We start from the raw sequence: 27,935 nt of genomic DNA, 5'->3' as shown, positions 1-27,935 counted from the left end.
CACAGAAAAAAGACTTGAAGAAATAGAAACAAACTATGTTCTTGCCTAGAAAGACTCAGCATCATTAAGATAGCTGTTTGATGAGATCCCAATAAAAACACAAACAGGATTTTGTTTTGGAATTAGATGAACCATGTCTAAAATTTTTTTTTTTAATTTTTATTGATTTCCGAGAGGAAGGGAGAGGAAGAGAGAGAGAGAAACATCAGAGATGAGAGAGAATCACTGATCAGTTGCCTCCTGCACGCCCTACACTGGGGATTGAGCCAGCAACCCAGGCATGTGCCCTTGACCGGAATCCAACCCAGGACCCTTCAGTCCGCAGGCTGATGCTCTATTCATTGAGCCAAATCGGCTAGGGCTTATTTTTTTTTAATATATATTTTATTGGGGAGGAACCAAGATGGCGGCATAGTTAAACAACTAATCTGCTGACTCACACAACAATTTCAAAAATACAACTAAAAGACAAAAACGTCTACCACCCAGAACCACGGGAAAGCTGGCTGAGTGGAAGATTTACAACTAAGAAGAGAAAGAAGCACAATCGCTGAAAAGCTGAGGTACGGAGGCACGCGAATCGGGCCGGCGGCGGGCGGCTGGGTGCGCGGCTTTTCTTCAACCCGCAGGGAGACAAGCTCCCGATCACTCTGAAATCCAGTTTCTGGGGACACTCGGGGGACCCAGGCACCTACGGGGAGAAGCTGGACTCTCGGCCATCGGGTCGGAAAGTGAGAGTGACTTTTTTGCAGTGGTGCGCCCAGCAATCATTGTTTACTGCGCTGGAGCGCGGGGCGCAGGGACTTGGAAACGTGGAAAGGCAGAGAGGGCTGACGGCAGCCATCGCTGTTGGCCACGCCCCAGCCTAGTGACGTCCTGAGACCCCACCCAGCCCTGAGGCCCCACCCTGAGGCCCCGCCTCGCACATTCTACAAACCTGCCCCGGCTCCACACAGCGGCTTTTGCATATAAATGGCCTGTTCTGGAGCAGCTTAACCAACTGCAGCTCCAGTCAGACTGCTCCAAAACCGCCCAAGCAAAGGAGGAGAAAACTAGCCCTTGCTGTAGCTCCTGCTGGGGGACACACAGTACACAAGGGTACACCAAGAGTGTCCACCTCAAGTAACTGGGAGGCTGACCCGTTGAACCAATAGGACACCTAGTACACAAAACTACCCTACCAACTTAGGGAAGCAGAGAATATGAGAAGGCAAGGAAACAGATCACAAACCAAAGAAATGGAGGAGAACAAGCAACTGGACATAGAGTTCAAAACCACGGTTATAAGGTTTTTCAAGAATTTCATGGAAAAGGCCGATAAATTCCATGAGGACCAACTAGAAATTAAACATACACTGACTGAGATAAAAAATATTATACAGAGACCCAAAAGCAGACTAGAGGATTGCAAGAATCAACTCAAAGATTTGGAATACAAAGAGGCCAAGGACACTCCTCCAGAGAAGCATGAAGAGAAGAGAATTCAGAAAGTTGAAGATAGTGTAAGAAGCCTCTGGGACAACTTCAAGCGAACCAACATCAGAATTATGGGGGTACCAGAAGAAGAGAGAGAGCAAGATGCTGAAAACCTATTTGAAGAAATAATGACAGAAAACTTCCCCCACCTGATGAAAGAAATAGACTTACAAGTCCAGGAAGCGCACAGAACCCCAAACAAAAGGAATCCAAAGAGGACCACACCAAGACACATCATAATTAAAATGTTAGGTGCTAGTGCCTAATTCCACAAACCAGTGGAAGACAAGAAAAATTCCCAAATAGAACAAAACACATGTAGGCATTTAGTATTCAATAAAGGTGGCATTTCAAATTGGTGAAAATAAGGTGGGTTTTATTCAATAAATGGTTTGAGACAATTATGTAGCCTCTATGACATAAACAACAACAACAACAAAAAAGTTAAATACATACTTCATATCTTATACCAGGAAAAGAGTCATAATGGATCAAGGACTTAAATGGAAAGAAGAAAACCATAAAAAGATGGAAAGAATCCATAATTCCTTATGACCATGATGGAGAAGACCCTTTTAACTATATTTGGACTGCAACTAGTGCCCATTTGTAAACAGTTTATTACCCACTCAGCACAATATAAGTACAGAAATTGAGAATAAGCTCTCAGAAAGTTTTCTAGCAAAATGACATTGCCACATTTTATTGTATTTTAACTAAAGTACCAGTCTGGCTCTAACCTGTTTGACTCAGTGGACAGAGTGTCGGCCTGTAGACTGAAGGGTCCCGGGTTCAATTCTGGTCAAGGGCATGTACCTTGGTTCCAGGCTCAGTCCCTAGTAGGGGGCATGCAGGAGGCAGCTGATTGATGTTTCTAAGTCTCCATTCCTCTCCCTTCCTCTCTGTAAAATCAATAAAATATATATTTTTAAAAAAGCTTCCGATAGATTTTTAAAAATATATATTTTATTGATTGTTTACAGAGAGGAAGGGAGAAGGAGAGAGAGTTAGAAACATCGATAAGAGAGAAACATCAACCAGCTGCCTCCTGCACACCCCCTACTGGGGATGTGCCCACAACCAAGGTACATGCCCTTGACCAAAATCGAACCTGGGACCCTTTGTCCGCAGGCCGACGCTCTATCCACTGAGCCAAACCGGTTTCGGCCCAGGTACATGCTCTTGACCAGGAATTGAACTGGAGACCCTTCCATGTTCAGGCTGACACTCTAACCACTGAGAACACTGGCCAGGGCAATAACAATATATATGTATCTCCTATCTAATAAAGAGGTGATATGCAAATTGACCATCACTCCAACACACAAGATGGCCACCCCCATGTGGTCAAAGATGGTCGCCCCCATGTGGACACAAGATGGCCACCACAAGATGGCCAGCAGCGGAGGGCAGTTAGGAGGTACCAGGCCTGCAAGGGAGGGCAGTTGGGGGTGACTGGGCTGACAGAGGGCAGTTGGGGGCGACTAGGCCTGCAGGGGAGGATAGTTGGGGGGACCAGCAGGGGAGAGCAGTTAGGGGCAAGAAGGCCAGCAGGGGAGGGCAGTTGCGGGGGGACCAGGCCTGTAGGGGAGGGCAGTTGGGGGCAACCAGGCTTGCAGGGGAGAGCAATTGGGGGTGACCGGGCCGGCAGAGGAGGGCAGTTGGGGGTGACCAGGCCTGCAGGGGAGGACAGTTGGGGGGGGGGACCCAGGCCTGCAGGGGAGGGCAGTTGGGGGCAATCGGGCTGGCAGGGGAGCAGTTAGGCGTTGATCAGGCTGGCAGGGCAGTGGTTAGGGGGTGATCAGGCTGGTAGGGCAGTGGTTAGGGGGTGATCAGGCTGGCAGACAGAAGCGGTTAGGGGCAATCAGGCAGACAAGCAGTTGGGAGCCAGCAGTCTTGGATTGTGAGAGGGATGTCCAACTGCCTGTTTAGGCCCGATCCCACTTGGGCCTAAATGGGCAGTCGGATATCCCTCAATGGGTCCCAGATTGGAGAGGGTGCAGGCTGGGCTGAGGAACACCCTCCCGCACCTGTGCATGAATTTCGTGCACCAGGCCTCTAGTATGTATATATATTTAAATATTTTTTTATTGATTTCAGAGAGAAGGGAGAGGGAGAGGGAGAGAGATAGCAACATCAACGATAAGAGAGAATCATTGATTGGCTGCCTCCTGCACACCCTCCACTGGAGAGCGAGCCTGAAACTGGCAATTTCCTGACATGAATGGACCCGTGACCTCCTGGTTCATAGGTCTATCCTCAACCACTGAACTACACCGGCTGGGCTATATATATATTTTTTAATAAAAATATTTTTTTAAGTGACAACAGCCAACACAACCATAGCTGTCTGGTGTGAATGCCATGTCTTGAACCATAAATATATAGGTCATATAATAGAGCTGCTTCTTATTGGTCACATCACATAATAAGGGTGCATCTGATTGGTTAACTCTTGGTACCAGAAATCCTTATATACAAGTATAGGCACCTAACTTTTTTTAAAACGTCACTTTGGAGCAAAAAGGGTAGGTAATTACTCTTATTTTTTGTAAACAAATCAAAATTATACCTTTTTTTTTTTTTTTTTGCAGATTGGCCAAAAATTCTGGTGTGCTGCAGAATTTTAGTAATTTGTTTATGTGTGCCATGAGATGAAAAAGGTTGAAAATCGCTGATCTAGGAAATAACAATAAAGTGGCAGTAGATGTTCTTCATTCACAAGACTGCATCTAAAATCAGGGTATGAAACTTGCCACCATCACAACCACCATTAAAAGATATCTGAGGCTATAATTAAAAAAAGGAAAATAACAAGTGTTGGCAAGGATGTGAAGAAATTGAAACCTTAATACCTTACTAATGGGAATGTAAAATGGTGCAGCCATTGTGGAAAACAGTTTGGTGATTCCTCAAAAAGGTAAACGTAAGATTTTCATCTTTCCCAGCAATTTCACTCTTAGGCATATATATATATCAAAGGAATTGAAAAGAAGGAATCAATTATATCCTTGTGTGTCAATGTTCATTGCAGCAGTATTCACAATAGCCAAAAGGTGGAAGCAACCCAAATGTTCATCAGCAGAAAAATGAATAAACAAAATATGGTATAGACCTACAACAAAACATCATTCAGCTATAATGAAGTCCTGATACATGCTTCCATATGGGTGAACCTTGAAAGCAGTATGCTAAGTGAAATAAGCCAGATACAAAAGGACTAATATTGTATATTGCAACATATATGAAATATGTAGAATAGGCAAATTTATAGAGACAGTAAGTAGAGGAGAGGTTGCCAAGGACTAGGGAGAGAGAATGGGGAGTTATTGCTTAATGGGTGCAGAGTTTCTGTTTGAGCCCATAAAAAGCTTTGGAAACATACAGTAGTGATGGTTACACAACACTGTTAATGGAATTGACAGTGAATTGTCCATTTTAAATGGGTAAAAAAAGACAATTGAACATACTTCGTTGTACAACTACAACTCTGTTGCAAGTAGAAAGTGTTGATATGGAAGGAGCAAACCTCTATGAGGGAGGATGGGCAATGCAAGAGGGCTTCATATAGGAGGTGATGTTCAGGGAAAGTTGTCTAGAGGAAGTAATCACAAGCTGCATTTAAGAGTAATATGTCCAGAAGCAGAAATGAGAGAAGTTTCTAGAAAGCCTGCGCCCTACTTTCTTAATGACCCCGGCACGCCTGCCGAGACTATCTTGGCTCTGTTATTAACTGTCTCTGTGATCTTCCCACCCCTCTGTGCCTCAGTGTTCCCATCTGTAAAAAGGTGATAGTAATTTTACTTCTGTGAGGGTTACTGTGAGGATTAAATTAATTAATACATGTAAAAGAACTTAGCAGTATTTGGCACATAGTAAACATTCTATAAGTGTTATCTACTTTTATTTCCTTTTTATGAAAATGTTTATTGTGGAAAAATCTAAGAAAATAAGAATCACTTGTAATTCTACCTCCCAGAGAAAAATCACTGCTAACCGTTTATGGTGGTATCTTCCACAGACACAGTTTTCTGTACATAAATATACACATACAGAGCCTATCCACGCACCTCTTCAGCCTTTCTCGCCCCTCGCACTCTGCAACGTCCCCCCTGCTTTCTGAGCCCCCAGACAATGGAATTTGACTGGGACAAAGCCCGCCCCTTGATTTTGTCACTGGAAGCCACGCCCCCCGCATTGCCGCATGCGCAGTCTACTAGTAAGGATTCGGGCGCCGTGGTTCGGCGAGGGCTTCTTCGGGGCGGAAGTGACGTAGCGGTGACGTGGGGCCGGTCGCGGAAAAGTAAGGGCTGGCGTGTGCAGGGGGCCGGTTTCCGAAAGTGCCCGCGGCGGCAGCATGCTGGAGGAGCTGGGTTTCATCGGGACCATCGGCGAAGATGACGAGGTGCCTGTGGAGCCCGAGTCTGACTCCGGAGACGAGGAGGAGGAGGTAGGAGCCGATCGGGGGTGGGAGCGCAGCGGCGGGCGGTCAAGTTTCCTCGACCAGGTTCCCTTCCCTCTGACTCCTCTGCTCTGTCCCCAAATCCTCAGCATTCCCCAGCCAGGCCGGCGTGTGTCCTTCGAAGGGTCTCACCGGGACCCCAAGGTCTTCCTCAGTTTCCTCGCCACGAGCTTTTCCTCACCGCCGCGCTGTGCCGTGCCATTCCGTGTCGCCTTGGCGAGCGCAGGACCCATTCGCTGAACTGATATTTCATCCAGGCCGTGCAATAGAGATCCAGAGGCGAAACAAGTCCTGGTTTCTGCTCAAGGAGCTGCGGTCATGCATTCGTTCGTTATGACAGTATTTAGTCAGTATTTACACTTGTTACACTTGCTGAGCATGTGGGACATAGCAGTGAACAATTAAAAAGTGATCAGTGTCATGAAAAAGTGCTCACCCTTCAAAGATCCAGCCGGGGTGTTTTCCTCTCTGCGACCTCATCTGTCTACTGACACCTCCATCTGGGCGTCCTATGGCCTCCACAAAATTCAACTGCTCCAAAGCTGAACTCTGGTCTTTCTCTCTTACCTTCCCAATCTGCTCCATCTCAAGCCAGAAACCTTAGAGGTCATCCTTGACAGCTTCTCCCTCCTCTCCCCCTCCAGTGTTCTGACAGCTAGTTTAGGAATCTCTCTTAAGCTTCTCCCCCTCCCTCCAGCCACACTGCTTCCATCCTAGCACAGGCCACTGCCAGCTTGTGCCTGGATACCCAGAATACTAACATACCTGGTCTCCAGCTCTTTCTCTTGCACCCCTCCAGTGTATTCACTTAGCAGCCAGAATGATCTTTCTAATTCTTTAAAATTTTTCTTTGGTCTTTTAAATTCTTGAATGGAAAACATAAAAAAGGAGTAAAGCAAATATGGCAAATGATAATGCAAAATGTCAAGAATGAGGTGCTATCCAACTCAGTAGTTAAACGAGGTACCCGAGAAATTTAATCACTACTAATAATGAAATTTAGGGTCAGAGATTTTATGAGGTTGTTTAACTCAAGGAAAAATGTCAGTATAGCACTCTTTTTTTTTTTTTAATGCAATGGATATTTAATTTTTTCTTTTTTAATATATTTTATTGATTTTTACAGAGAAGGAAGGAGAGGGATAGAGAGCTAGAAACATCGATGAGAGAGAAACATCGACCAGCTGCCTCCTGCACATCCCCTACTGGGGATGTTCCCGCAACCAATGTACATGCCCTTGACCGGAATCGAACCTGGGACCCTTCAGTCCGCAGACCGACGCTCTATCCACTGAGCCAAACCGGTTTCGGCACTATAGCACTCTTTAGTTCTCCAGATTTTTAAAAAAATGTATTTTTATTGATTTCAGAGAAGAAGGGAGAGGAAGAGAGATTGAAACATCAATGATGAGAGAATCATTGATTAGCTTCCTCCCGTACGCCCCCTACTGGGGGTCGAGCCCATAACCCCAGCATGTGCCCTTGACTGGAATCCAACCTGGGACCCTTTAGTCCACAGGCTGACGCTCTATCCACTGAGCCAAACCGGCTAGGGCAGTTCTCCAGTTTTTTCTTCTCAATTTATCCCTCTGAAGCCATAGAATAGCCGGTCCTCTTTCCAATTTCCAGATGTATGGGTTTTTTAAGTTATCTTTTTGTTATTGATTCTAACTTAAATGAATTGTGGTCAGAGAACAGATTCTGTATAATATTGATTTTTTTGGAAACTTATTGAAGATTTGCTTAAAGGTCTATTACGTGATCAGTTTTTTCAATTATTCCATGTGTGCCCAGAAAAAAATGTTTATTCTCTAATGGTAGGTGCAGTGCTCTCTATATGTTCATTGGAATGAAGCTTAATAATTGTGTTGTTCACATTTTCTACAGAGGTACTCATTTTTTGTCTGCTTGATCTATCAGTTACTGAGAGAGGTGTGTTAAAATCTCAAATAACAATTATAGATTGGTTGGTTTCTTTGTGTCATCTGTCCATTTTTGCTTTGTAGATTTCTCTCTTGTTGGGTACCCCCATTTACTTCTTCTCAGTCCCACAGTCACACTTTTTCTTCCTCTGCTCAGGGGCCCATTGTGCTGGGCAGAAAGCAGAAAGCCTTGCAGAAGAACCGCAGCGCTGATTTCAACCCTGACTTCATTTTCACTGAGAAGGAGGGAATGTACGATGGCAGCTGGGCCATGGCCGATGTCATGAGCCAGCTCAAGAAGAAGGTAGTGATACGCAGTCCAGGTGTTAAGAGTTCTAACCCTAAGCTCACTGTCTTTGCCATCTGCTTACATTCAGCAGATATTGAAACTTTTTTGGAAATACGTGGTATAGTTGTTGTTGTTGTTTAATTTCAGGGAGGAAGGGAGAGGGAGAGAGAGATAAAAACATCAATGATGAGAGAGAATCATTGATTGGCTGCCTCCTGCACACCTCCTACTGGGACCAAGCCCAGGCATGTGCCCTTGACTGCAACCTGGGACCCTTCATTCCCCAGGCCGACGCTCTATCCACTGAGCCAAACCAGCTAGGTCTGTGGTGTAGTTTTGATGGGATAGGAAGTGATCATAAATTACCCACATTCTTGATTAAAACCAAACAAGTGCAAAATGTTGCAAATGAATTTATTGCAGACTTTAGTTACAAACACATTCATTGATCTACAGACAATATTTAAAAGTATCAATAATATTTTATTGCCTTCCTTAAAATGTTCATAACAGCTTTTCCTGGAGGAGGGGTTGGTGAGCTCAGTCTAACTTCAGTTTATATAATAAGAGAGACCTTTCTTGATTTTATAGACATTAAAATGTGGGGTGGAGCCGAAACTGGTTTGGCTCAGTGGATAGAGCGTCAGCCTGCAGACTGAAAGGTCCCAGGTTCGATTCCGGTCAAGGGCATGTACCTTGGTTGCGGGCACATCCCTAGTAGGGGGTGTGCAGGAGGCAGCTGATCAATGTTTCTCTCTCATTGATGTTTCTAACTCTCTATCTCTCTCCCTTCCTCTCTGTAAAAAATCAATAAAATATATTTTTAAAAAAATGTGGGGTGGAAAAGTCTTCGAGGAAACGTGATAATACCATTCAATGGTTTAGAAATACCAAGCATTACATATACCGTAAATTGCTTGACTTTAAAAAAAATGGACAGAGCTATGTTAAAAATGGTCTCTTTTTTAGGTGTTCACTCCTTGTTTTGAATATTAGAAAGAAATATTCAAAACAAGGAGTTTGCTCTCTCCTCTGCCTGGAGTCTTCCCCCTAATCTTCTCATGGATGATCCTGCCTTGTCATTCAGCTCGAGAGGCCGGTGCTGAAGCTACCTCCCCATCCTCCCTTCACTTTCTCAAGGGCAGGACTCGCTTTTCTGTCTCAGCCCTAGCTGATCATCAGGTGGCAGACAGCCCTTTTTTTTTTAATATAGTTTTTGTTTATAAGTTTTTGTTTCTTTATATAACTATTATTTGAATAATGAATCAACTATATTCATTTGTTTATAAGTTTTGTTTCTTTATATAACTATTATTTGAATAATGAATCAACTATATTCATAAACAGTGTTTTTTTTTTAATATAGTTATTATTTATAAGTTTTTGTTTCTTTCTGTTTTCTGTTAGAAAGGTGTGGGGCACCTTTGTAACAAAGAACAGTCTAGCAAGCGCCCTTGGTAGTGATATTTTAATAGCTAGACTCTGCCCCACAGATACTGTCATTCTCTCTCACTTGCCAGGTAATCTCATGTGACGTCATGTTTAGGGTCCCTGGTTCCCACACAGCATAGCTAAAGCTCCCACAAATGTCATTGTCATCTGCTTATCTGCCAAGATATCATGCTTCTCTCTGAGTTTGGTTAACAAGCTAGAAGATGCATGAACATTATTTTATATTTCATGCACTTCAAAGAGAAGTATTGCCTGCTCAGAGCAGTTTAATCAGGCTCTGCTGTCATCGTTCTGATTGAAATAAAACAGCATTGTGTTTTAAAGGTCCTCTTGAGGTGTTTGGATTTTGTTTCGTTTTTTTCCATTCATATGGACCCAATGAGATTAAAGACTGCGTCTTATAAAGCTTACAGTCTATCAGTGTAGAAAATAACTAGACAAACAATTACACAGTTAACTGTAGTGCCATCGCAGTTTAGGGAGCTTTGAGCATAAAGAGGGCCTGCCATTACTTACCCTTTCTAAAGTTTTATTTCTGTCCAGCATTACCTGAATTTGTTCAGATTTCAACATTTTAATTAATAGGCTAATTTATATCTGGTTGGTAAGTTTTTCTGAGTAGTATTCCGATATAATGTGGCATCTCATAGTAATTGTATTATCCTGAATAGTAAACACCTTCTAAAATGTGAATGTCCTTATTGGTTCCAGGTAATTTAAAGTTTTTCATAAATAAACCACTTATTTAATGTTTTTGGCTGTGAATAATTTATGGATTGATTAATGTATCCAAGGACAGACAGTCTTTTGGTATATTAATAGCTGAGATCAGACCCTGAGAGAAACCTTGCTTCGTCTCTTTCCCATATGTACATTCTTTTCATCTCTGTATTTTTACCTGCAGAGGGCAGCCACTACATTAGATGAGAAGATTGAGAAAGTTCGAAAGAAAAGGAAAACAGAGGTGAGAAAGCAAAGCAGTTACTTCTCTTCGCAGTTAAGCCCACGCAGCTGTAGTCTCGACACCTTCCCCCTGTTTCTCTTCAAGCCTACGTGGAAGGCAGGCTTCTCGTGTATCCACTGTTAATATTCATTAAAAATCCACGTAGCATAATGTTGCTCTGCGTAGGTTCTGGACGTCCTGAAGTTTGTAGTTGCCTTACTTTATTATAACCGTTTTTCCTCCCAGGACAAAGAAGCCAAGTCTGGGAAGTCAGAGAAGGAGAAAGAAGCAAAGGAGGGCTCTGAACCGGAGGAGCAGAAAGACCTTGAAGGGCAAGAGGAGGAAGGCCCAGAAGATGAAGAATCTGAGACCGACTACTCATCGGCTGATGAGAATGTCCTCACCAAAGCAGGTAGGTGATACCGTGTCGCTGCCAGAAACAAGAACAGGACTTTGGAAAGTGTCCGCCTTTACTTGTAGGGTTTGCTATGCTCTTTCACGCAGTTAAATTTAAGATCTCCATGTTGAACTCCTTTCTGTAAGCTTCTCTTTTTTCTTGGGATTTTGTTAGGGTTGTACTTAGTAGGCAGAATTTACTCTTTTCTTCATCTCCAGCCTCACACAGCTGCCAGCACCTCTGTGACTCGAATTTACTTGGGTTCTGGGGCCCCCACATCCCTCATCAGATGGGTCCAGCCACGTAATGGCTATTCCATAAATATTTCTTGCAGAAATGAGAGCTAAAGCATCATAGTAATGCATAGAGGTTGAGAATTTGGTCTCTGGAACTTGGTGAGTTTGTTTTCTGTTTACACTGCCTCACAATGACCTCATCTTTGAAATAAGGCTAATGACAGTCGCATCCTGCAGCAAGCTGTGCACATAAAGCACTTAGGACAGTGTCTAGCAGATTGTAAATGCTCAGTAAGGATAAGTCCTGATTATCAGCTATATTTTTCTCCATAGACACACTCAAAGTAAAGGAGCGGAAGAAGAAGAAGAAGAAAGGACAAGTGAGTGTGGGCTTGGAAAACTGTATGTAGCTTGTTTTTACATCCTAAAAGGATTTTAAGGTCAGTTTGTTTTCTTGGGCCTTTTTTTTGCTGAATTCTCATTCTGTCTTTTGATTTTCTGGTGTAGGAAGCAGGAGGATTTTTTGAAGATGCATCTCAGTATGATGAAAACCTCTCATTCCAGGACATGAACCTTTCCCGCCCTCTTCTGAAGGTACTGGTTTCTTTTTACAACTGTGGGATTATTGCAGTCATCCTGTAACTGGGCTTCCTAAACTGGGCTCTTTGCCTCCCTAAACTCTCTTATCCACACAGCTGCCAGGCAACCATCTAAAACAGAAAGTTCATCTTGGCCTATTAAGGCCCAGCCCCTTCTGAGCCCCTCTGATGCTGTCTCTTAGCCCTCTTCTGCTCTGGCCATACTGGCTTCCTCGCTGGCCCTCAAACAGGTCATGCATTTCTTCCTCAGGGACTTTGCACTTGCTCTTCATCCTGCCAGGAAGATTCTTTCACAAATCTGCTTTCATTGCTCTTTGCCTCTTTCAGGGTTCCACTCAGTAACCACTGCTCAGTGAGACCTTCCCTGACAATTCTGTAAATTGCACTGATTCCCTCCCACTGCCCTCCCCAGCCACCTTTCTCCATAGCATTTATCTCTGTATGACATGTGTTTGTTTTGGTCTGTTTTTTCTATCAGATTGTAAGATTCCTGAGGGCAAAGTTTTTGTTTCTTTTGTTTTCTGCTATATTCTCAAGTGCCTAGAACAGTGCCTCACACACAAGAGGCACAATAAATGCTTGTGGATTGAGTGACTGGTGGACTAAGATACCACTTGTTTGGAAACATGCCTTGTTTCATGCTGAGACTCTCCCTACTCCTCTGTCTAACTCTCTCTTTTTCCTTCAGGCCATTACAGCCATGAACTTTAAGCAGCCCACCCCAATCCAGAAGGCGTGCATACCTGTGGGACTGTTGGGGAAGGACATCTGTGCCTGTGCAGCCACTGGGACAGGTAAAAAGGATAGGGACTTGGGGGGTGAGGGGAGAGGCAGAAGGAGGATGTTCAACTAGAACAGGCTCTAAGTTGACTGACCAAAAGGCCACTTTAGTAAATATACAAATATACATTTTATTTTTATTTATTTTTTTGTTAACCCTCACCTGAGGATATTTTTTCCCCCATTATTATATATATATATATTTTGCAAGGCAAACATATTTACTTCTATGTAGAAGGGTGCACACACATGGTCTGGAAGCGCGTGCACCTCCCCATTAATATTTTAGAGAGCGTGTAAGGGAGGAAAGGAGGGGGAGAGAGAAAGAGACAGAGAGAGAGAAACACCGATGTGAGAGAGACACATTGATTGGTTGCTTCCTACATATGCCCCTTCAGTGTGCAGGCTGACGTTCTAACCACTGAGAATACTGGCCAGTGCCACAAATATAATTTTTAATGCAATAACATTACATATTCTGTTTAGTAGCTCCCTTAAAAAAACCCCACAAAAACTGACTATAGCGTTGGCTGGGCATCGTCTCGTGCACCAAAGGGGTTGCCAGTTCAACTCCTGGTCAGGGCACATGCCTGGGTTGTGGGCTAGATCCCCAGTAGGAGGTGTGCAGGAGGCAGCGGATCAATGTTTCACTCTCATAGCAATGTTTCTCTCTCTTCCTTTCCTCTCTCTAAAAATCAATAAAAAAATAAAACACAAACAATTTACTATATATTTTCCTATTTCTTTAAATACTTTGCTTTTTAAAAAAGGTTGTATAGTATTTTATTACATGACTGTTTTTTACTATATAATTAACTGCACTAATATACAATGTTGCATTGAGCATCCCTTTTATAAAAACTTTCCTCTTATGAAGAGGCCTGTCATGGAAGAGACAGGTGGTCATAGTCAAGGTGATACCCTGACAGAATTAAAAGAAGAGGACCTTCACTAGACCCCCTGCAACCTGTGACCCATAACTATCATACATATTTCTGTGCTCAGGTGAAGATCTAAACTTTGAAGGGACTGAAGCTCTTCTTGCTTTCTTCCTGCCCTTGTCTCCAGGTAAAACTGCTGCCTTCGCACTGCCCGTCTTGGAGCGTCTAATCTACAAACCCCGCCAGGCTCCAGTAACCCGCGTGCTCGTGCTGGTTCCCACCCGAGAACTGGGCATCCAGGTACACTCGGTCACCAAGCAGCTGGCCCAGTTCTGCAACATCACCACCTGCCTAGCTGTGGGTGAGTATCTGGCCGAGGGCTGCCAGCCCCGAGAGACCATAACACAGTGGAGGATGGATTTGCCCCACTCTTTGAGGTTGACGGGTGCCAAGAAAGCCTTTATGTGATTGAATCCACTTAAAAAGTGGACGATGTGTTTTTATAGTAGGTAGTGGGAGAAGTAGGGAGAGGATTTGATCGAGACTTAACCAGTCTTGCAGAATGAAACTTCAAAATTATGGGGAAAATTTTTTCTTGGTACTAAATAAGTTTGAGATAAAATTTCTGCTTTGCATGAATAATGAATCAACTATTGTTTGGGGCAGAATTTTTCTGATGTTATATGGATACTGTTTTCTAACCTTCATTTTACCCTCCATATGCCATGGGAAGTCAAAGGTATTGTAGAAAGACATTAGCTTTGCAGCTGCTTCTCTTAATCCTTAGATGCCTGGATCTGAAGTGCCATTGTGTCATCATCTTTTTCGATTTTTGCATTTAATAAAATTGTAGTTAATAAATCTGTCTCTCCAAACAGATTGTAAAATCCACACATGTGGGGCCTTTGTCAGTTGTATTCTCTGCTGTTTCTTCTGCATCTGGCATGAGACCTGGCAGGTGGCAGGGCTCAGTCAGTAGCGGTGAATGACTGAACTGGTTCCCTGGTGGGGCTTTTTTCTTCGCAGGTGGTCTGGATGTGAAGTCTCAGGAAGCAGCTCTTCGGGCAGCGCCTGACATCCTCATTGCCACCCCGGGCCGGCTCATCGATCACCTCCACAACTGCCCTTCCTTCCACCTGAGTAGCATTGAGGTGCTCATCCTGGATGAGGCTGACAGGTACTCATCTGGTGTCCCATGGGCCACAGCCCGGAATGGGAACCTGCCACTCTGGATTATTCTACACTACAGGCCCAGTGCATGAAATTCGTGCATGGGTAGGGTCCCTAGGCCTGGCCAGCAATCAGGGCCAATCTGTGGGGCAGCCAGCGGGGTGATCGGGCGGCCCCCGCTGGTACCCGCCTGGCCAGCCTGGCTTCGCCCGCTCGCCAGCCCTGCCCTCTGCCGCTGCTGCCAGTTGTCTCCATTTGTGGGGCGACTGGCAGGGTGATTGGGGGGCCCCCTGCTGGCACCCACCTTGGCTGGCCTGGGTCCTGTGGGCTGAGTGTCTGCCACCTGATGGTCAGTGCGCGTCATAGTGACCAGTCGTTCCGCTGTTCGGTTGATTTGCATATTAGGCCTTTATTACCGTATTTTCCGGTGTATAAGACGACTGGGCATATAGAAGATTTTCCTGGGTTAAAAAGTCGTCTTATACGCCAGAAAATACGGTATATAGGATGGCTCTCACCAGTTCAGCTGCTCACGTTTGGGCCTTTGTCCATCCTTAGCCCAGGTTATTCTGCTCTCTTTCTCCTTCTGTAATGTGCCGGTTAAAAGGGAAGGCAGATCAAATCCTGGCTCTGCCACTTCCTGAGATTTGGGGACATTTTTTAGATTATCAAAGCAAAACCTTTTCCTGTTTGTAAGTGGGGGTAAGAATAGCACCAATCTTGTGGTGTTGAGGATTCAAGGAGTAAGTTGGGATAAGTGCCAGTGCATAGTGAGGACTCCACAGACAGCCTCTCTCAGTGTGATGTGTGGCTCACTCCATCCCTTTTCTCTTTCCCTCCTCCCTTCCTCTCATATGTGCCCCATCTGCTCATCTCTTTCCTCAATGACTGAACAGAATAAAGTCTTAATGACCCTAGACTAATGAAGGAGGTGGAGTAGGGGAAGGAGGCAACAAAAAACCCTAAAGCCTGTTGAAGTTCACTCCCAAATTGCAGCATCTCCAAGTGAACAGGTCTTTAACCAAGCTCTGACCTGTATGCCCCTCCCTCTCTCTTCCTCTCATGATCAGCAATGTAGTCCTCTATTTGTTGCTTTGGCCAAAATTCTTTTTTTTTTTTTTAAATATATTTTATTGATTTTTCGCAGAGAGAAAGGGAGAGGGATAGAGAGCTAGAAACATCGATGAGAGAGATACATTGACCAGCTGCCTCCTGCACACCCCCTACCAGGGATGTGCCCGCAACCAATGTATATGCCCATGACCGGAATCGAACCTGGGACCTTTCAGTCCGCAGACTGACGCTCTACCCACTGAGCCAAACCGGTTTCGGCTGGCCAAAATTCTTAACGTCATTTGTGTCTCCTCATTTTCACACTGCACAAAACATCCGTAAATCCTGTCAGCGCTTGCCCACTTCGGGGTTTCTGCATTTGCCATTTCATCAGCTTGGAATGACTTTCTTTTTCCTCGGGTTTCGGCTCTAGTTGTCACTTATCTGAGAACAGGTCCTGACCCCCACCTCATCCTCCCCTTCCTGCCTTACGATCTCCATTCTCTGAGGTGCTATGTCTCGCTAGCCTCTCTGACCTCCCTTATGGTTACCTGAATGCTGGTGTGGTGGTTGTGTCCCACCTCTCCTCTAGAACATCATTTCGTAAAGGGCTGGCTTGGTGTTGCTTGCTGCCGCATCCCAGTGCTACATCTGGAATCCAGCAAATGCTCAGTGAGTGTTGAATAATTGACTGACAGAGCAAATGAACCATTCTTGAGGAGTGAAGGAAGTAAAGGAGGTTGTTCTCAGGCAAGGGAACATGATCTGATTCAGGTTTTAAAGGGGAAGGACATTGTATTCTTCAAACACGTCAGCATCTTAAAAGACTGGGAAAGGCTATGGAAGTTTTAGATTGAAGAGACTAAGGAGACATGACAAATAAATGTAATACCCGATTCTCAACTGAGCCTGACCTGGAGGAAGAAATACTGTAAAGAACTGCATCATTTGAAAAAACCTGGAGTCAAAGTAATCTCACAGGTTACTATTACCTACAAAGAGAAAAAGGTTCCTTATCAGTGGAGAAACCTGGCAGACACCTCCTTAACCAAGTATTCAAACTGATGATCTTTATCTCCTGATGGACTGGGAGTGAGGTGCACATCCGCACCCCTACACGTTCTTCCTGCAATGATTTACTGAATACAGTCCCTGGGAAATAGACAAATACAGAGTGTGGAATAGGCTGAGAGGATTCTTCTAGATTAAGGGAGACTAAAGAGACATGCCGACCAAATGCAACATAGGAACTTTGGTTTCTAGACTAAATAACAAGATAGCTGCAAAATGATATTTGGGAATAGCTAAGAAAATTTGAATATGAACTACACTTTAGATGATGTTATTCGAACTTAAAATTCATGGGTATGATAATGACATTGTGATTATATAGTAGGTCATTGTTCTTAAGAAATGTATGCTGAAATATTTAGGTGTAAAGTGTCATGATGTCTACAACTTACTTGCAAATAGTTCAGCCAAAAAAAAAAAAAAAATAGATTAAGCAAATGTGGCCAAATGATAATTCTTAGTGAATCTTGTTAATGCTAATAAAGTAAGTAAATAAAGGAGCCTGAAGCAGAACCAATGACAACATCAAAATATTGCCTGTCTGATGTTTTCTGCCCTTCGACCGAAGCGAGCTTAGTCCATTTCTCTTGATTCCTCCCCTTCCCTGCTCACCAGGATGCTGGACGAGTACTTTGAGGAGCAGATGAAGGAGATCATCCGAATGTGTTCCCATCACCGCCAGACTATGCTCTTCTCGGCCACGATGACGGATGAGGTGGGCTGTGGGGAATCTCCTCGGTGGAGTGAGTAGAGAAGACAGTTCAGAGAACTCTGGTCTGGGCTGGGGGTGGGTATCCCTCCTCTTTGCCCCCTGGCAGGCTGGTGAGCATCCCTATCTTTGTGCCTGGCAGGTCAAAGATCTGGCTTCTGTCTCCTTGAAGAACCCCGTCCGGATATTTGTGAACAGCAACACGGATGTGGCCCCCTTCCTGCGGCAGGAGTTCATCCGGATCCGGCCAAATCGGGAAGGGGACCGGGAAGCCATTGTGGCAGGTGAAAGGCCAGGGTGGGACTGGGCAGGGTGGGGTGCTCGCCTCCCATGACCTCAGGAGTGCCATACTGGAGCCTTCTCCATCCAGCCTCCCCTAACCCAGTGTGTGGTGCTGCCATTCCTTCACTCCATCACTTTCCATATGTCTTTCCTCCCTTTCTTTTATCGCCTCACCTTCCTCCCACCATCCACCAACAGTCCTGCTGACCTCCCAACCATTTCCCCTCACTGCAGCTTTGGCCCTTAGTCCAGGCCACTGCTGTGTGTTGCCTGGACGATTGCAGCATCCTCTTACGTGCCTGTCCTGCTTCCACCCTTATCCCTTGGTAATCCACTCTCCACCTACAGATCGTTTAAAATGATGTTTACAAATGAGCACTTGCCCGTTACTTCCTTATTTAAAGCCCGCTGGTGTCTTCCATTGCTCTTACACTAAAATCCACGCTTCCTAGTGAGTTCTTCAAGGCCCTCTGGGTCTGGCCCCTGCCTGCCTTGTTGCCTTTGCTCCGGCCTTGTTGCCTGGCACTCTGGCCACACTCACCTGCTTTAGTTTCTCAAACACACAAGCTTGTCCTTGGGGCCTTTACGTTTGCTCTCTCCTCTGCCTGGAGTCTTCCCCCTAATCTTCTCATGGATGATCCTGCCTTGTCATTCAGCTCGAGAGGCCGGTGCTGAAGCTACCTCCCCATCCTCCCTTCACTTTCTCAAGGGCAGGACTCGCTTTTCTGTCTCAGCCCTGGAATGTGAGCTTCGCTTCACACGGGTAGGCGCCTCGCCTGTCTGTCTCCTTGATGCCAGGCACAGCACTACTTCGCAGGCGAGGAGGGAGTATATTTCAGAGATGGCTGCTGGTTCATACAATGGCAATATATTCTTGGGTGAGGATTAATAAAAACAAAACAAAAACTCTTCTCTCCTTGCCAGCTCTGTTGACAAGGACCTTCACCGACCACGTGATGCTGTTCACCCAGACCAAGAAGCAGGCCCACCGCATGCACATACTCTTGGGTCTCATGGGACTGCAGGTGGGCGAGCTCCACGGCAACCTGTCACAGACACAGCGGCTGGAGTCCCTCCGGTAAACTTGCGGTTAGGGTTGGCTCCTATCCACCCTTCTTGGGCAGGCCAGAGAGGCTCTCCTAATTCAGATGAGGGAAAATACCACCCAGAAGCTGTGTTAGCGTAATAGCAGGGACGCAGGTAGAACAGTTTCCCTGGAAGGTCATGTCTTAGATACATTCAGAACTGACTCCATAGTCTCATAGAACAGGTAACTCATGCCTCAGGGCTTGTGTATGGGAGCTGCTGAGTGGGCCATGGAAAGAGATTCTGACTTGGAACGATTCAGCATACCTCAGCATACATTTTTGTCTACAGCTGCTCCAGAGCAGTGGTCAAACCCGAGTCTGATGGAAGGAAATTTGGAATCAAATATGGTCGCCATTTCTTGACCATTTAGTTTGCCAGGCCTGTGCCGTGTGCTTTTCTGTGTGACTCTTCATTTAATTCTCACAAAATGGAGTCAGCCTGGGGGGCAAGGAGGAACCCTTTAGAGCTCTCCCACCTATCCCTATCCACCATAGATAGCTGAGAGTTGTTTTCTAAAGAAAAGCTCTTTTGAATGCTGAGACATTTGCATATGCTACTTCCTGTAAAATCTAGCTCTGTGGTTCCCAAACTTCCATATGTATAGGAATTACTGTGTAAGGGGGTATAAACAAAATGACGTTTGTTCCACTTTATGGATTGTTTAAGGGAGAGTGTAAATGTCGATGGGCTGACATTTAGGCTCTGTCCCCGCTATGATAGTCTGCAGTCTGCTGCTTGACTCTAAATGGAATTGTGTTCTTTCTGCTGGCTCAGGCTCCTGCATAGCATTATTGAGGTTGGGAATCTGAATTAACATCTCTTTGTGGCTATTTCCAGGCGCTTTAAAGATGAACAGATTGACATTCTTGTGGCCACAGATGTGGCAGCCCGTGGACTTGACATCGAGGGGGTTAAAACGGTGAGCAGGCCCTGGCTGGTTTGGATTAGTGGGTAGAGTGTCAACCCATGGACTGAAGGGTCATAGGTTCAATTCTGGTCAAGGGCATATACCTCGGTTGCAGGCTCGATCCCCAGTCTGGTTGGGGCGAGTGCAGGAGGCAACCAGTCGATGTGTCTCTCTCACATCGATGTTTCTCTCTCTGTCTCTCCCCCTCACTTTCACTCTCTCTGAAAAATCAATGGCAATATATTCTTGGGTGAGGATTAACAAAAAACAAAACAAAACACACACACACAAAACGGTGAGCATGCTCCCTCTTCCTTGAACTTTGGGTGAGAGTCCTTATGCCTCCTTGTGTTCCAACTCTTTCCCAGCTCCCAGATATGAATGATGGTCAACTTTGACCTTCCAGGTAATCAACTTCACGATGCCCAATACCATCAAGCATTACGTCCACCGGGTGGGGCGAACAGCGCGTGCTGGCAAGGCTGGGCGTTCGGTCTCTCTGGTGGGAGAAGAGGAGCGGAAGATGTTGAAGGAGATTGTGAAGGCTGCCAAGGCTCCTGTGAAGGCTCGGATACTTCCCCAAGGTGAGCAGACACCACTGCAGCAGCTCAGGGCAGTTTGGATAGGTGGGGCGGGGGCAGAAGATCATGCGTGAGAGCAGGAGCTTTGCAGCCAGGAGCCAGATTTGAATCTTAGCTCTGCCACTTCCTTGCTGGGTAACTCTGGGCAGGTCTTACCTCTCCTCTGGGCTTCAAACTTTGTGTGTAAAAGAGACTCGTGATAGACTTATGCCTCAAGTGCCTCATTCATAGGTATTTTACATTCTTTGGGAAGAAAGTTCGCTCTTAGGGCAAAATCCCCATTGATTCCCTCCTGTCCCCTAGTCCTTTAGGGGCAAAAGGTGAGGAGATCAGCATTCATTCTTTTTGGATATCTTTCATTCTTTTTGTTCTCATTCATGGGAGTCTTTTAAAGCACATCTTTTTTTTTTTTAAACATATATATATATTTTTAGTTATAAAAATAATAAGTATTCAGTGTTGGACCTTAGTAAATAAAATAAGAGCTAAAATGTAATTGTATGTTAAGGAACTCACCACTGTTAGTATTTAGATACATACCTTTTCTGACCTTTTTTCCTTTCATATATGTCTGTCTTTTTTTTTTTTTTCCATTTAATTCATTCAGCCAGCAAACAATTATTGAGTACTACTGTATATGCCTGGTGCTATTTATTCTATTCTAGGTATCAGGGATACAGCAGGAAACAAAATAGCTGATCCTGTGGTGGGGAAAGACATAATAAAAAAGCTACTGGAAGATGTGATTTAGAACTACAGGAGGAGAGGAGCCTACTTTAGAAAAGCTGTTTCGGAAAGCCTCTGAACAGGTGGCATTTGAGATGAGTCCTAGACGACAAGAATGAGGTGGCCCTGAGTGGTCTGGGGACAGAGTGTGCCAAGCAGAGAACACCAGGGCAAGGCCTCTGAGGCGGGAGCAAACTTGGTGTGCGAGTAAAAGGGAAGAAAGGCCAGAGGGCCCAAGGCACAGTGAGCAAGGGGGAGACAGAAGGCCAGAGAGGTCAGCAGGGGCCATGCTTAGAAGTTTAGAGTTTATTTTAAGAGCAACAGGAAACCTTCAGGCGGGGTTGGAGGGTTGTTAAGCAGAGAAGTCACAACAAAACATAATTTTCTAAGTCACTAAATACATATCTACATTATTTTTACCAGCTACATAGGCTTCCCCCTTATTTTAAAATATTTTTTGTTCTCTTCCCTGAAGATGTCATCTTGAAGTTTCGGGACAAAATTGAGAAAATGGAGAAAGATATATACGCAGTTCTGCAGCTGGAGGCTGAGGAGAAAGAGATGCAACAGTCGGAAGCCCAGGTGAGGCTGTGCGGAGGGCTCTGGTCCCCAGGGTCACTCGGTAAGCACACTGCATCGGCCCCTCTGAAGTCCTTTGTCTGCAAACAGACCATCAGAGTCCCAAGCATTTGCGGGCAATGGCTTCCTGCAACTGCCACGTTATATATTATTAGATGTAGGTTCCATGCTAGGCACCCTTTTGCTGTCCCCCCAGATCAACACAGCAAAGCGTCTCCTGGAAAAGGGGAAGGAGGCACAGAACAACGAGCCTGAGAGGAGCTGGTTCCAGACCAAAGAAGAGAGGAAGAAGGAAAAAAGTATGTTGGGAGGTTCCTCAAAAGCTAAACATAGAATTCATAGGACCCAGCAATTCCACTCCTCAAAGAACTGTCCCAAAGAACTGAAAACAGGGACTCCAATGGATGCTTACATGCTAGTGTTCATTGAAGCAGTACTCACAATAGTCAAAGGGTGGAAGCAACCCATGTCCATCAACAGATGAATGGAGACACAAAATGTGTATATATACAATGGAATAGTCTTCATCAATAATTAAGTTCTGGTGCATATTGTTAAGGATGAATTGTGAAAACCTGTTGAGTGAACTAATCCAGACACAAAAGGACAAATATTTATGATTCTGTTTATATGAAATACCTAATCAGGCAAATTCATAGACACAGAAAGTAGAATAGCGATTACCAGGGGGTAGGGGAGGGAGTGTTTTTTTAAGCAATCTTTTTTTAAAATAAATTTTTTATTGATTTCAGAGAGGAAAGGAGAGGGAGAGAAAGATAGGAACATCAATGATGAGAATCATTGATTAGCTGCCTCCTGCATGCCCCACACTGGGGATCGAGCCTTTGGTGCATGAGCCGATGCTCTAACCTCTGAGCAAACCGGCCAGGGCAAAATGGCAAATTTTATGTTATATATTTTTGCCACAAGAGGCGGGAAAATATTTTTAGATATTTCCTGCCTTTCTCTATTTTTAACAATCACAAATGAATTTACATTGTTCTACACCTTGCTTTTTTCAATTAACTTTATAGCTTAGAGATGATTTTATATAAGCACATGTATAGCTACCTTTTTTTAAATATGGTTGTGTGATCTTCCATCAAATGAGTTGATTATAATTTATTTAATTAGTCCCCTGTTGAGGGACATTGAGGTTGTTTCTAATCGTTTGCTATTATTAACAATTCATGTAGTGAATAACTTTGTACAGATGCCCTTGCACAATTAAGCAAATATATTTGATTTATGGATAAAGTCCTTAAAGTAGAATTGTAGGTCAGAGGTTATATGTATTTATTATTTTGTTAGGGATTGCAAAATTACCTTCCAAAAAGATTGTATCAGCAATTTAAGAAAGACTGCCTGTATATGATGGGACAAAAAATTAGGGTGTATCTATGTTAAATTTTGTTAAAAATCTATATATATAAAAGCCTAAGTGACCGGATGACTAGATAACCAGCCGACCGGCCAGTAGCTATGATGCTAACTGACCACCAGGGGGCAGACACTCAACACAGGAGCTACCCCATGGTGGTCAGTGCACTCCCCCAGTGGGAGTGCTGCTGGTGAGCGGAGCTGCGGTGGCGCGAGCCTCTCCTGCAGACACTCCCCCTATGCACCCGAGCTGCTGTGGTGGCAGGCACAGTGGGGCTGGGATGAGCGGGAGCAGAGCAGCACCCAACCTGGGCTTGGGCTCCTCCCTGGCTGCCTGCCACTTTGTGCACTACTTTGTGCTGTGCGGGATCGACGCCGACAGTGGGCTGGAGCCCGACAAGCTGGCAGGTAAGGCCAGGCTGTGGTGGCGCGGAGGTCCACTGATCCCCGCAGGCCAGGCTGAGGGACCCCTCCAGTGCATGAATCCGTGCACCAGGCCTCTAGTAGAGTTTAAACTATGCAGGGGCATACGTGAACTAAATCCTTATCTTTCACATCAAGAGATAGATAATGAAAGTCTCAAATGAATGAATTGAGAAATAGTGGAACAAGCATGCTATTTAGTGAGATCGGGTAATCACCAAGAAAGTAAGCAATTGCTGCTTCTCATTTTAAGCCTTTATGTACCAATTTAAAATCTGTGTACTTGTTAATGTGTGTTTTTTTAATATATTTTGATTTCAGGGAGAGGGAGAGGGGGAGAGGGATAGAAACATCAGTGATGAGAGAGAATCATTGATTGCCTACCTCCTGCACACCCCCTACTGGGGATGGAGCCCGCAACCTTGACCTTCTAGTTTATAGATTGACACTCAACCACCGAGCCATACTGGCCTGGCTGTAAGTTTAAAGGAAGATTAAAATTACCTGAAATCTCATGCTCTCTTCTCATCCCAGTTGCTAAGGCTCTGCAGGAGTTTGACTTGGCCTTAAGGGGAAAGAAGAAAAGGAAGAAGTTTATGAAGGATGCCAAGAAAAAAGGGGAGATGACAGTGAGTGGCCTCCCCTTTGGAGTTGGGTCCCTGCGCAGTGCAATGGGTCAGGGCTGCCTAATGTGTTCCATACTCACATGTCATCCTCTCTCTAGGCAGAGGAAAGGTCCCAATTCGAAATCCTCAAGGCACAGATGTTTGCTGAGCGGCTGGCCAAGAGGAATCGCAGAGCCAAGCGAGCCCGAGCAATGCCTGAGGAGGAGCCAGCAAGAGGCCCTGGTAGGCATATGGGGAGCTCACAGGGGCTGGTGAGGAGGTTCTCCCTGTAACCTGTGCTTATAGTCAGGGAGAATAGTGGAGGGATGGTGCTAAGAGCCCACATTTTTTGAGTAATGAATACGTACTAGTGTATACAGCTATACCTTTACTGGCTCCAAGTGGTGCAGTGACCTGTGGTTAGTGGGACTAGCTAGGACTTGAAACCAGGCCTTTAGGACTCTGGAGCCTAAGTCCTTATCAGTTGCCACATGGAGGAGCAGGTCAGAGTCAAATGACATGAAGGTGGTCTTTGGCCCATTTCACATGTAAGTGGTCCATTTCACTTTGGACACACAAACATTCTTTGGAGTTGTTTCTTCACACCTGGTACTTCTGATTCCTTATCCCTTTTCTGCCAGGATCTGATGTCTCACCTTCATGTCAATAAATTATCAGTCCAGAGCATCCACTGAACTTAGGACCATTACCCTGAGCTTAAGGGAATTTAGGAGCCTGGGCCTAAGAGGACATATCTAACCCATTCTCTCTCTGCACAGCCATGAAGCAAAAGCAGGTGAAGAAATCTGTATTTGATGAAGAACTCACCAACACGAGCAAGAAGGCCCTGAAACAGTATCGAGCTGGGTAGGGGTTTAAGTCATTATGGAGCTCTTGGTATTTTGATGAAAGCTATGAAAACTCTCCCTCCTTCCTCACTCCCACTTCTCATATACCTTTAGCCTTATCTATAACTAGAGGCCTATTGCACAAAGAGATTCGTGCAATAGGCCTTCCTTCCCTTGGCTTCCAGCACCGGTTTTCCTCCGGCACCCGTGACCCAGGCCTTCGCTCAGGCCCGAGTCTGCCTTCTTCGTCTTTGCTGCAGGCTCCAGCCAGAGTCTGCTGCCTTCATCTTCACTGCAGACTCCAGCTGGAGTCTGCCATTTTCGCTGCAGACTCTGACCAGTCTGCCATCTTCGCTGCAGACTGCCGTCTTCGTCTTAGCTGCAGACTCCAGCCAGAGTCTGCCATCTTCATTGCAGACTCCAGCCGGAGTCTGCTGTCTTTGTCTTCAATGCAGACCCCATCCAGAGTCTGCTGTCTTTGCTGCAGACTCCGGCTGGAGTCTGCCATCTTCGTCTTTGCTGCAGACTCTGTAGTCTGTAGTCTTCGTCTTCACTGCGGCTGGAGTGCCGTTCCTGTAGATCCCTTCACCCCCCACCCTCCCTCTTATAGCAGGCATCCTGCCCCGCCTGGCCACTCTGCGCCTAGAGCAGCTGGGCAGCCGCCATCTTTGTCCTTCTAATTTGCATATTCCCTCCTGATTGGCTGGTGGGCATAGTGGATGGTCAATTGGCATGTTCCTCTTTTATTAGTGTAGATAATAAAAGCATAATATACTAATTAGACCAGACAGCCGAACAACCTTGTAGACATCACTCTGGATGCCCTTAAAGATGAAGCTGCAGTGGCGGGGGCCGAGGCAGAGGCAGTTAGGGGCAATCAGGCAGGCAGGCGAGTGGTTAGGGGCGGTCAGGCAGGCAAGCAGAGTTAGACCAGACAGCCGAATGACCTTCTGGACATCCTTCTGGACAAAGCTCTGGCAGTGGGGGCCAGGGCAGAGGCAGTTAGGGGCGATCAGGCAGGCAGGCGAGCAGTTAGGGGTGATCAAGTAGGCAGGCAGAGTGGTTAGGGGCTAGGGGCGATCAGGCAGGCAGGCAAGTGGTTAGGGGCAATCAGGTAGGCAGGCAAGCGGTTAGGGGCGATCAGGTAGGCAGGTGAGCCGTTAGGGGTGATCAGGAAGGCAGGCGAGCGGTTAGGGGTGATCAGGCAGGCAGGCAGAGGCAGTTAGGGGCGATCAGGCAGGCAGGCAGGCGAGTGGTTAGGGGTGATCAGGCAGGTAGGCAGAGTGGTTAGGGGCGATCAGGCAGGCAGGCAGGCGAGCAGTTAGGAGCCAGTGTTTCTAGATTGCAAGAGGGTGCAGGCTGGCTGAGGCGCCGCCCCCTGCTCCCTCCTCCCTGTACTAATTTCATGCACTGGGCCTCTAGTAATACATAATTTCAGGGACTTCTGTCTGACCTCCCAGGGTGAGAACAGGAGGAAAAGAGGTGTTGAGGCTCTTTTGCCTTGGAGATAAAGTGGCACATTTTTGGTTCAGAAATAGAGCTTTTCCTCAGGAGAGTGATAGAACCCCAAAGGATCCTGGTTTGCTCTTGGGAATGTGTTCATCCCTCCTCTTCCCAATTCCCCTGGCCTGGGTTGGGATGGGGTTAGATTACACTTCCCTTCCCAAGTAGTTTTACTATATACATGAGAAGGAAGGGTAGAGCCTCTTCCAGTTTTGTTTTTAAAGCTGGGCCCCAACTTGCACAAACCCGACTTGTGTTTCAGGTAGAAACACACACGGGCTGAGAACCTTAGGATCTGAAAATGATGCATGTATTGATTCTTCTGCTATGTGTGGGAGCTGGGTTCAGTGGGGGCGAGACCACCTGCTTTTCCAACAGTTTGCCATTTCAGCATCATGTCTTCTCTCTCACCTACAGCCCCTCCTTTGAAGAAAGGAAACAGTTAGGCTTGTCCCACCAGAGACGAGGAGGAAACTTTAAATCTAAATCCAGGTAATGTTTGCAGCTTTGGAGGACCAAAGGTTATGACTATTTGGGATTAGAGGAGAAACCTTTCATGGGAAAGGAGCTCCTCCCTCCTCTTTCTGGCCTTTTACTCTGATTTTTAAAAATTTAAATGTATAGGGGTAGCATTGGTCATGATGTTTTAGATACCATTCTATGATACATTTTCTGAATATTGTATTGTGTGCTCACCATCCAGAGTCTAGTCTCCTTCCATCATCATGTATTTGACCCCTTCTGGTTTTCTTCATAGGTACAAGAGGAGGAAGTAGCCGTGGTGGCCCGAAGAAGTTCACGGGATGGCCCTTAGATCCTTCCTTGTGGGAAGTCATCCTGGCTTGATCTTTTCTCCATTTGTAAAAAAATTGTTTAAAACTTTAAGAAGTTTGTGTCATTTGTACATTAAGAAAGAAAAACAGTCAGTCAGCCAAGGCTCCCTCTTGCTGATTAGTTTTTACATAAAGAATATACCGAGACACTGGGGGGGGGGGGGGGGGGGGGGGAGTCAATTGGGAAAAAAGGAGACATACGTAAAACTTTAGACAATAAAAAAATACATATATATTTATATATATATATATACACACACACACACACACACACACACCAAATGGAGAAAGTATTTGGGGGGTAGGGGAAAGAAACCGATCTAATTGTAAATTTTATTCCTGTCTCTTCCCTCAATAGCACCCTGCTTCCAGTGCACTAGCTTGGCACTGCCACATATACTTGGAATGCATCTTTGTGCCTGTAGAGAAGTTAGATGTGGAGGAAATTCTTACTAGTTCTCTTCTATTGATGTCCTTGAACTAAAAGCTGTCATTTAGCACAAACTATTCCAGACATTCTGTATACTGAGCACGGTCTCATTTAATTTTTTACACCCCTATGAGGCAGGTACTGTTATCCCCATTTTGCAGATAACAGGCTTGGAGAGATTGAGTCACTTTCCACTGCACAGTTGGGAATTCAGATTTTTGAAACCAGGCTTTACCTAAATTCTTACTCGCTATGGTGTGGAAGTGCTATGGGAGATGGAAGCTCAAAGGGGACAGGAGTCTCCAGATA

The 27,935-nt window shown here is 45.3% G+C and overlaps 1 protein-coding gene across 1 annotated transcript; it reads left to right on the top strand.

Annotated features, from left to right (window-relative positions):
- The first annotated feature begins 5,761 nt into the window (after positions 1 to 5,761).
- Positions 5,762 to 27,276, top strand: DDX27 (DEAD-box helicase 27). Its single transcript, XM_008141160.3, has 21 exons — positions 5,762 to 5,926; positions 8,018 to 8,164; positions 10,506 to 10,565; positions 10,791 to 10,956; positions 11,511 to 11,557; positions 11,685 to 11,771; positions 12,465 to 12,570; positions 13,625 to 13,798; positions 14,464 to 14,614; positions 17,347 to 17,446; positions 17,583 to 17,724; positions 18,647 to 18,800; positions 19,649 to 19,730; positions 20,125 to 20,302; positions 21,501 to 21,607; positions 21,801 to 21,903; positions 23,942 to 24,036; positions 24,132 to 24,255; positions 24,792 to 24,879; positions 26,781 to 26,855; positions 27,121 to 27,276. The coding sequence occupies exons 1-21, from the start codon at positions 5,834 to 5,836 to the stop codon at positions 27,137 to 27,139; spliced, it is 2,298 nt and encodes a 765-aa protein (XP_008139382.2). The 5' UTR covers positions 5,762 to 5,833; the 3' UTR covers positions 27,140 to 27,276.
- The last annotated feature ends 659 nt before the right edge of the window (positions 27,277 to 27,935 follow it).

The sequence above is a fragment of the Eptesicus fuscus genome, chromosome 12 (assembly GCF_027574615.1).
Source record: "Eptesicus fuscus isolate TK198812 chromosome 12, DD_ASM_mEF_20220401, whole genome shotgun sequence".
Classification (NCBI taxonomy): Eukaryota; Metazoa; Chordata; class Mammalia; order Chiroptera; family Vespertilionidae; genus Eptesicus; species Eptesicus fuscus.
Note: the sequence above shows the minus strand (reverse complement) of the source record. Positions and strands in the feature narration are given on the sequence as shown.

What these genes read in the sequence shown, in the direction of transcription:
- DDX27 (XM_008141160.3), top strand. Translation starts at nt 5,834, where the DNA reads ATGCTGGAGGAGCTGGGTTTCATCGGGACCATCGGCGAAGATGACGAG. An exon ending in GAAAGAAAAGGAAAACAGAG is followed by an intron (nt 10,566 to 10,790) that starts GTGAGAAAGCAA and finishes TTTTCCTCCCAG; the next exon opens with GACAAAGAAGCCAAGTCTGG. An exon ending in CTGTGCAGCCACTGGGACAG is followed by an intron (nt 12,571 to 13,624) that starts GTAAAAAGGATA and finishes CCTTGTCTCCAG; the next exon opens with GTAAAACTGCTGCCTTCGCA.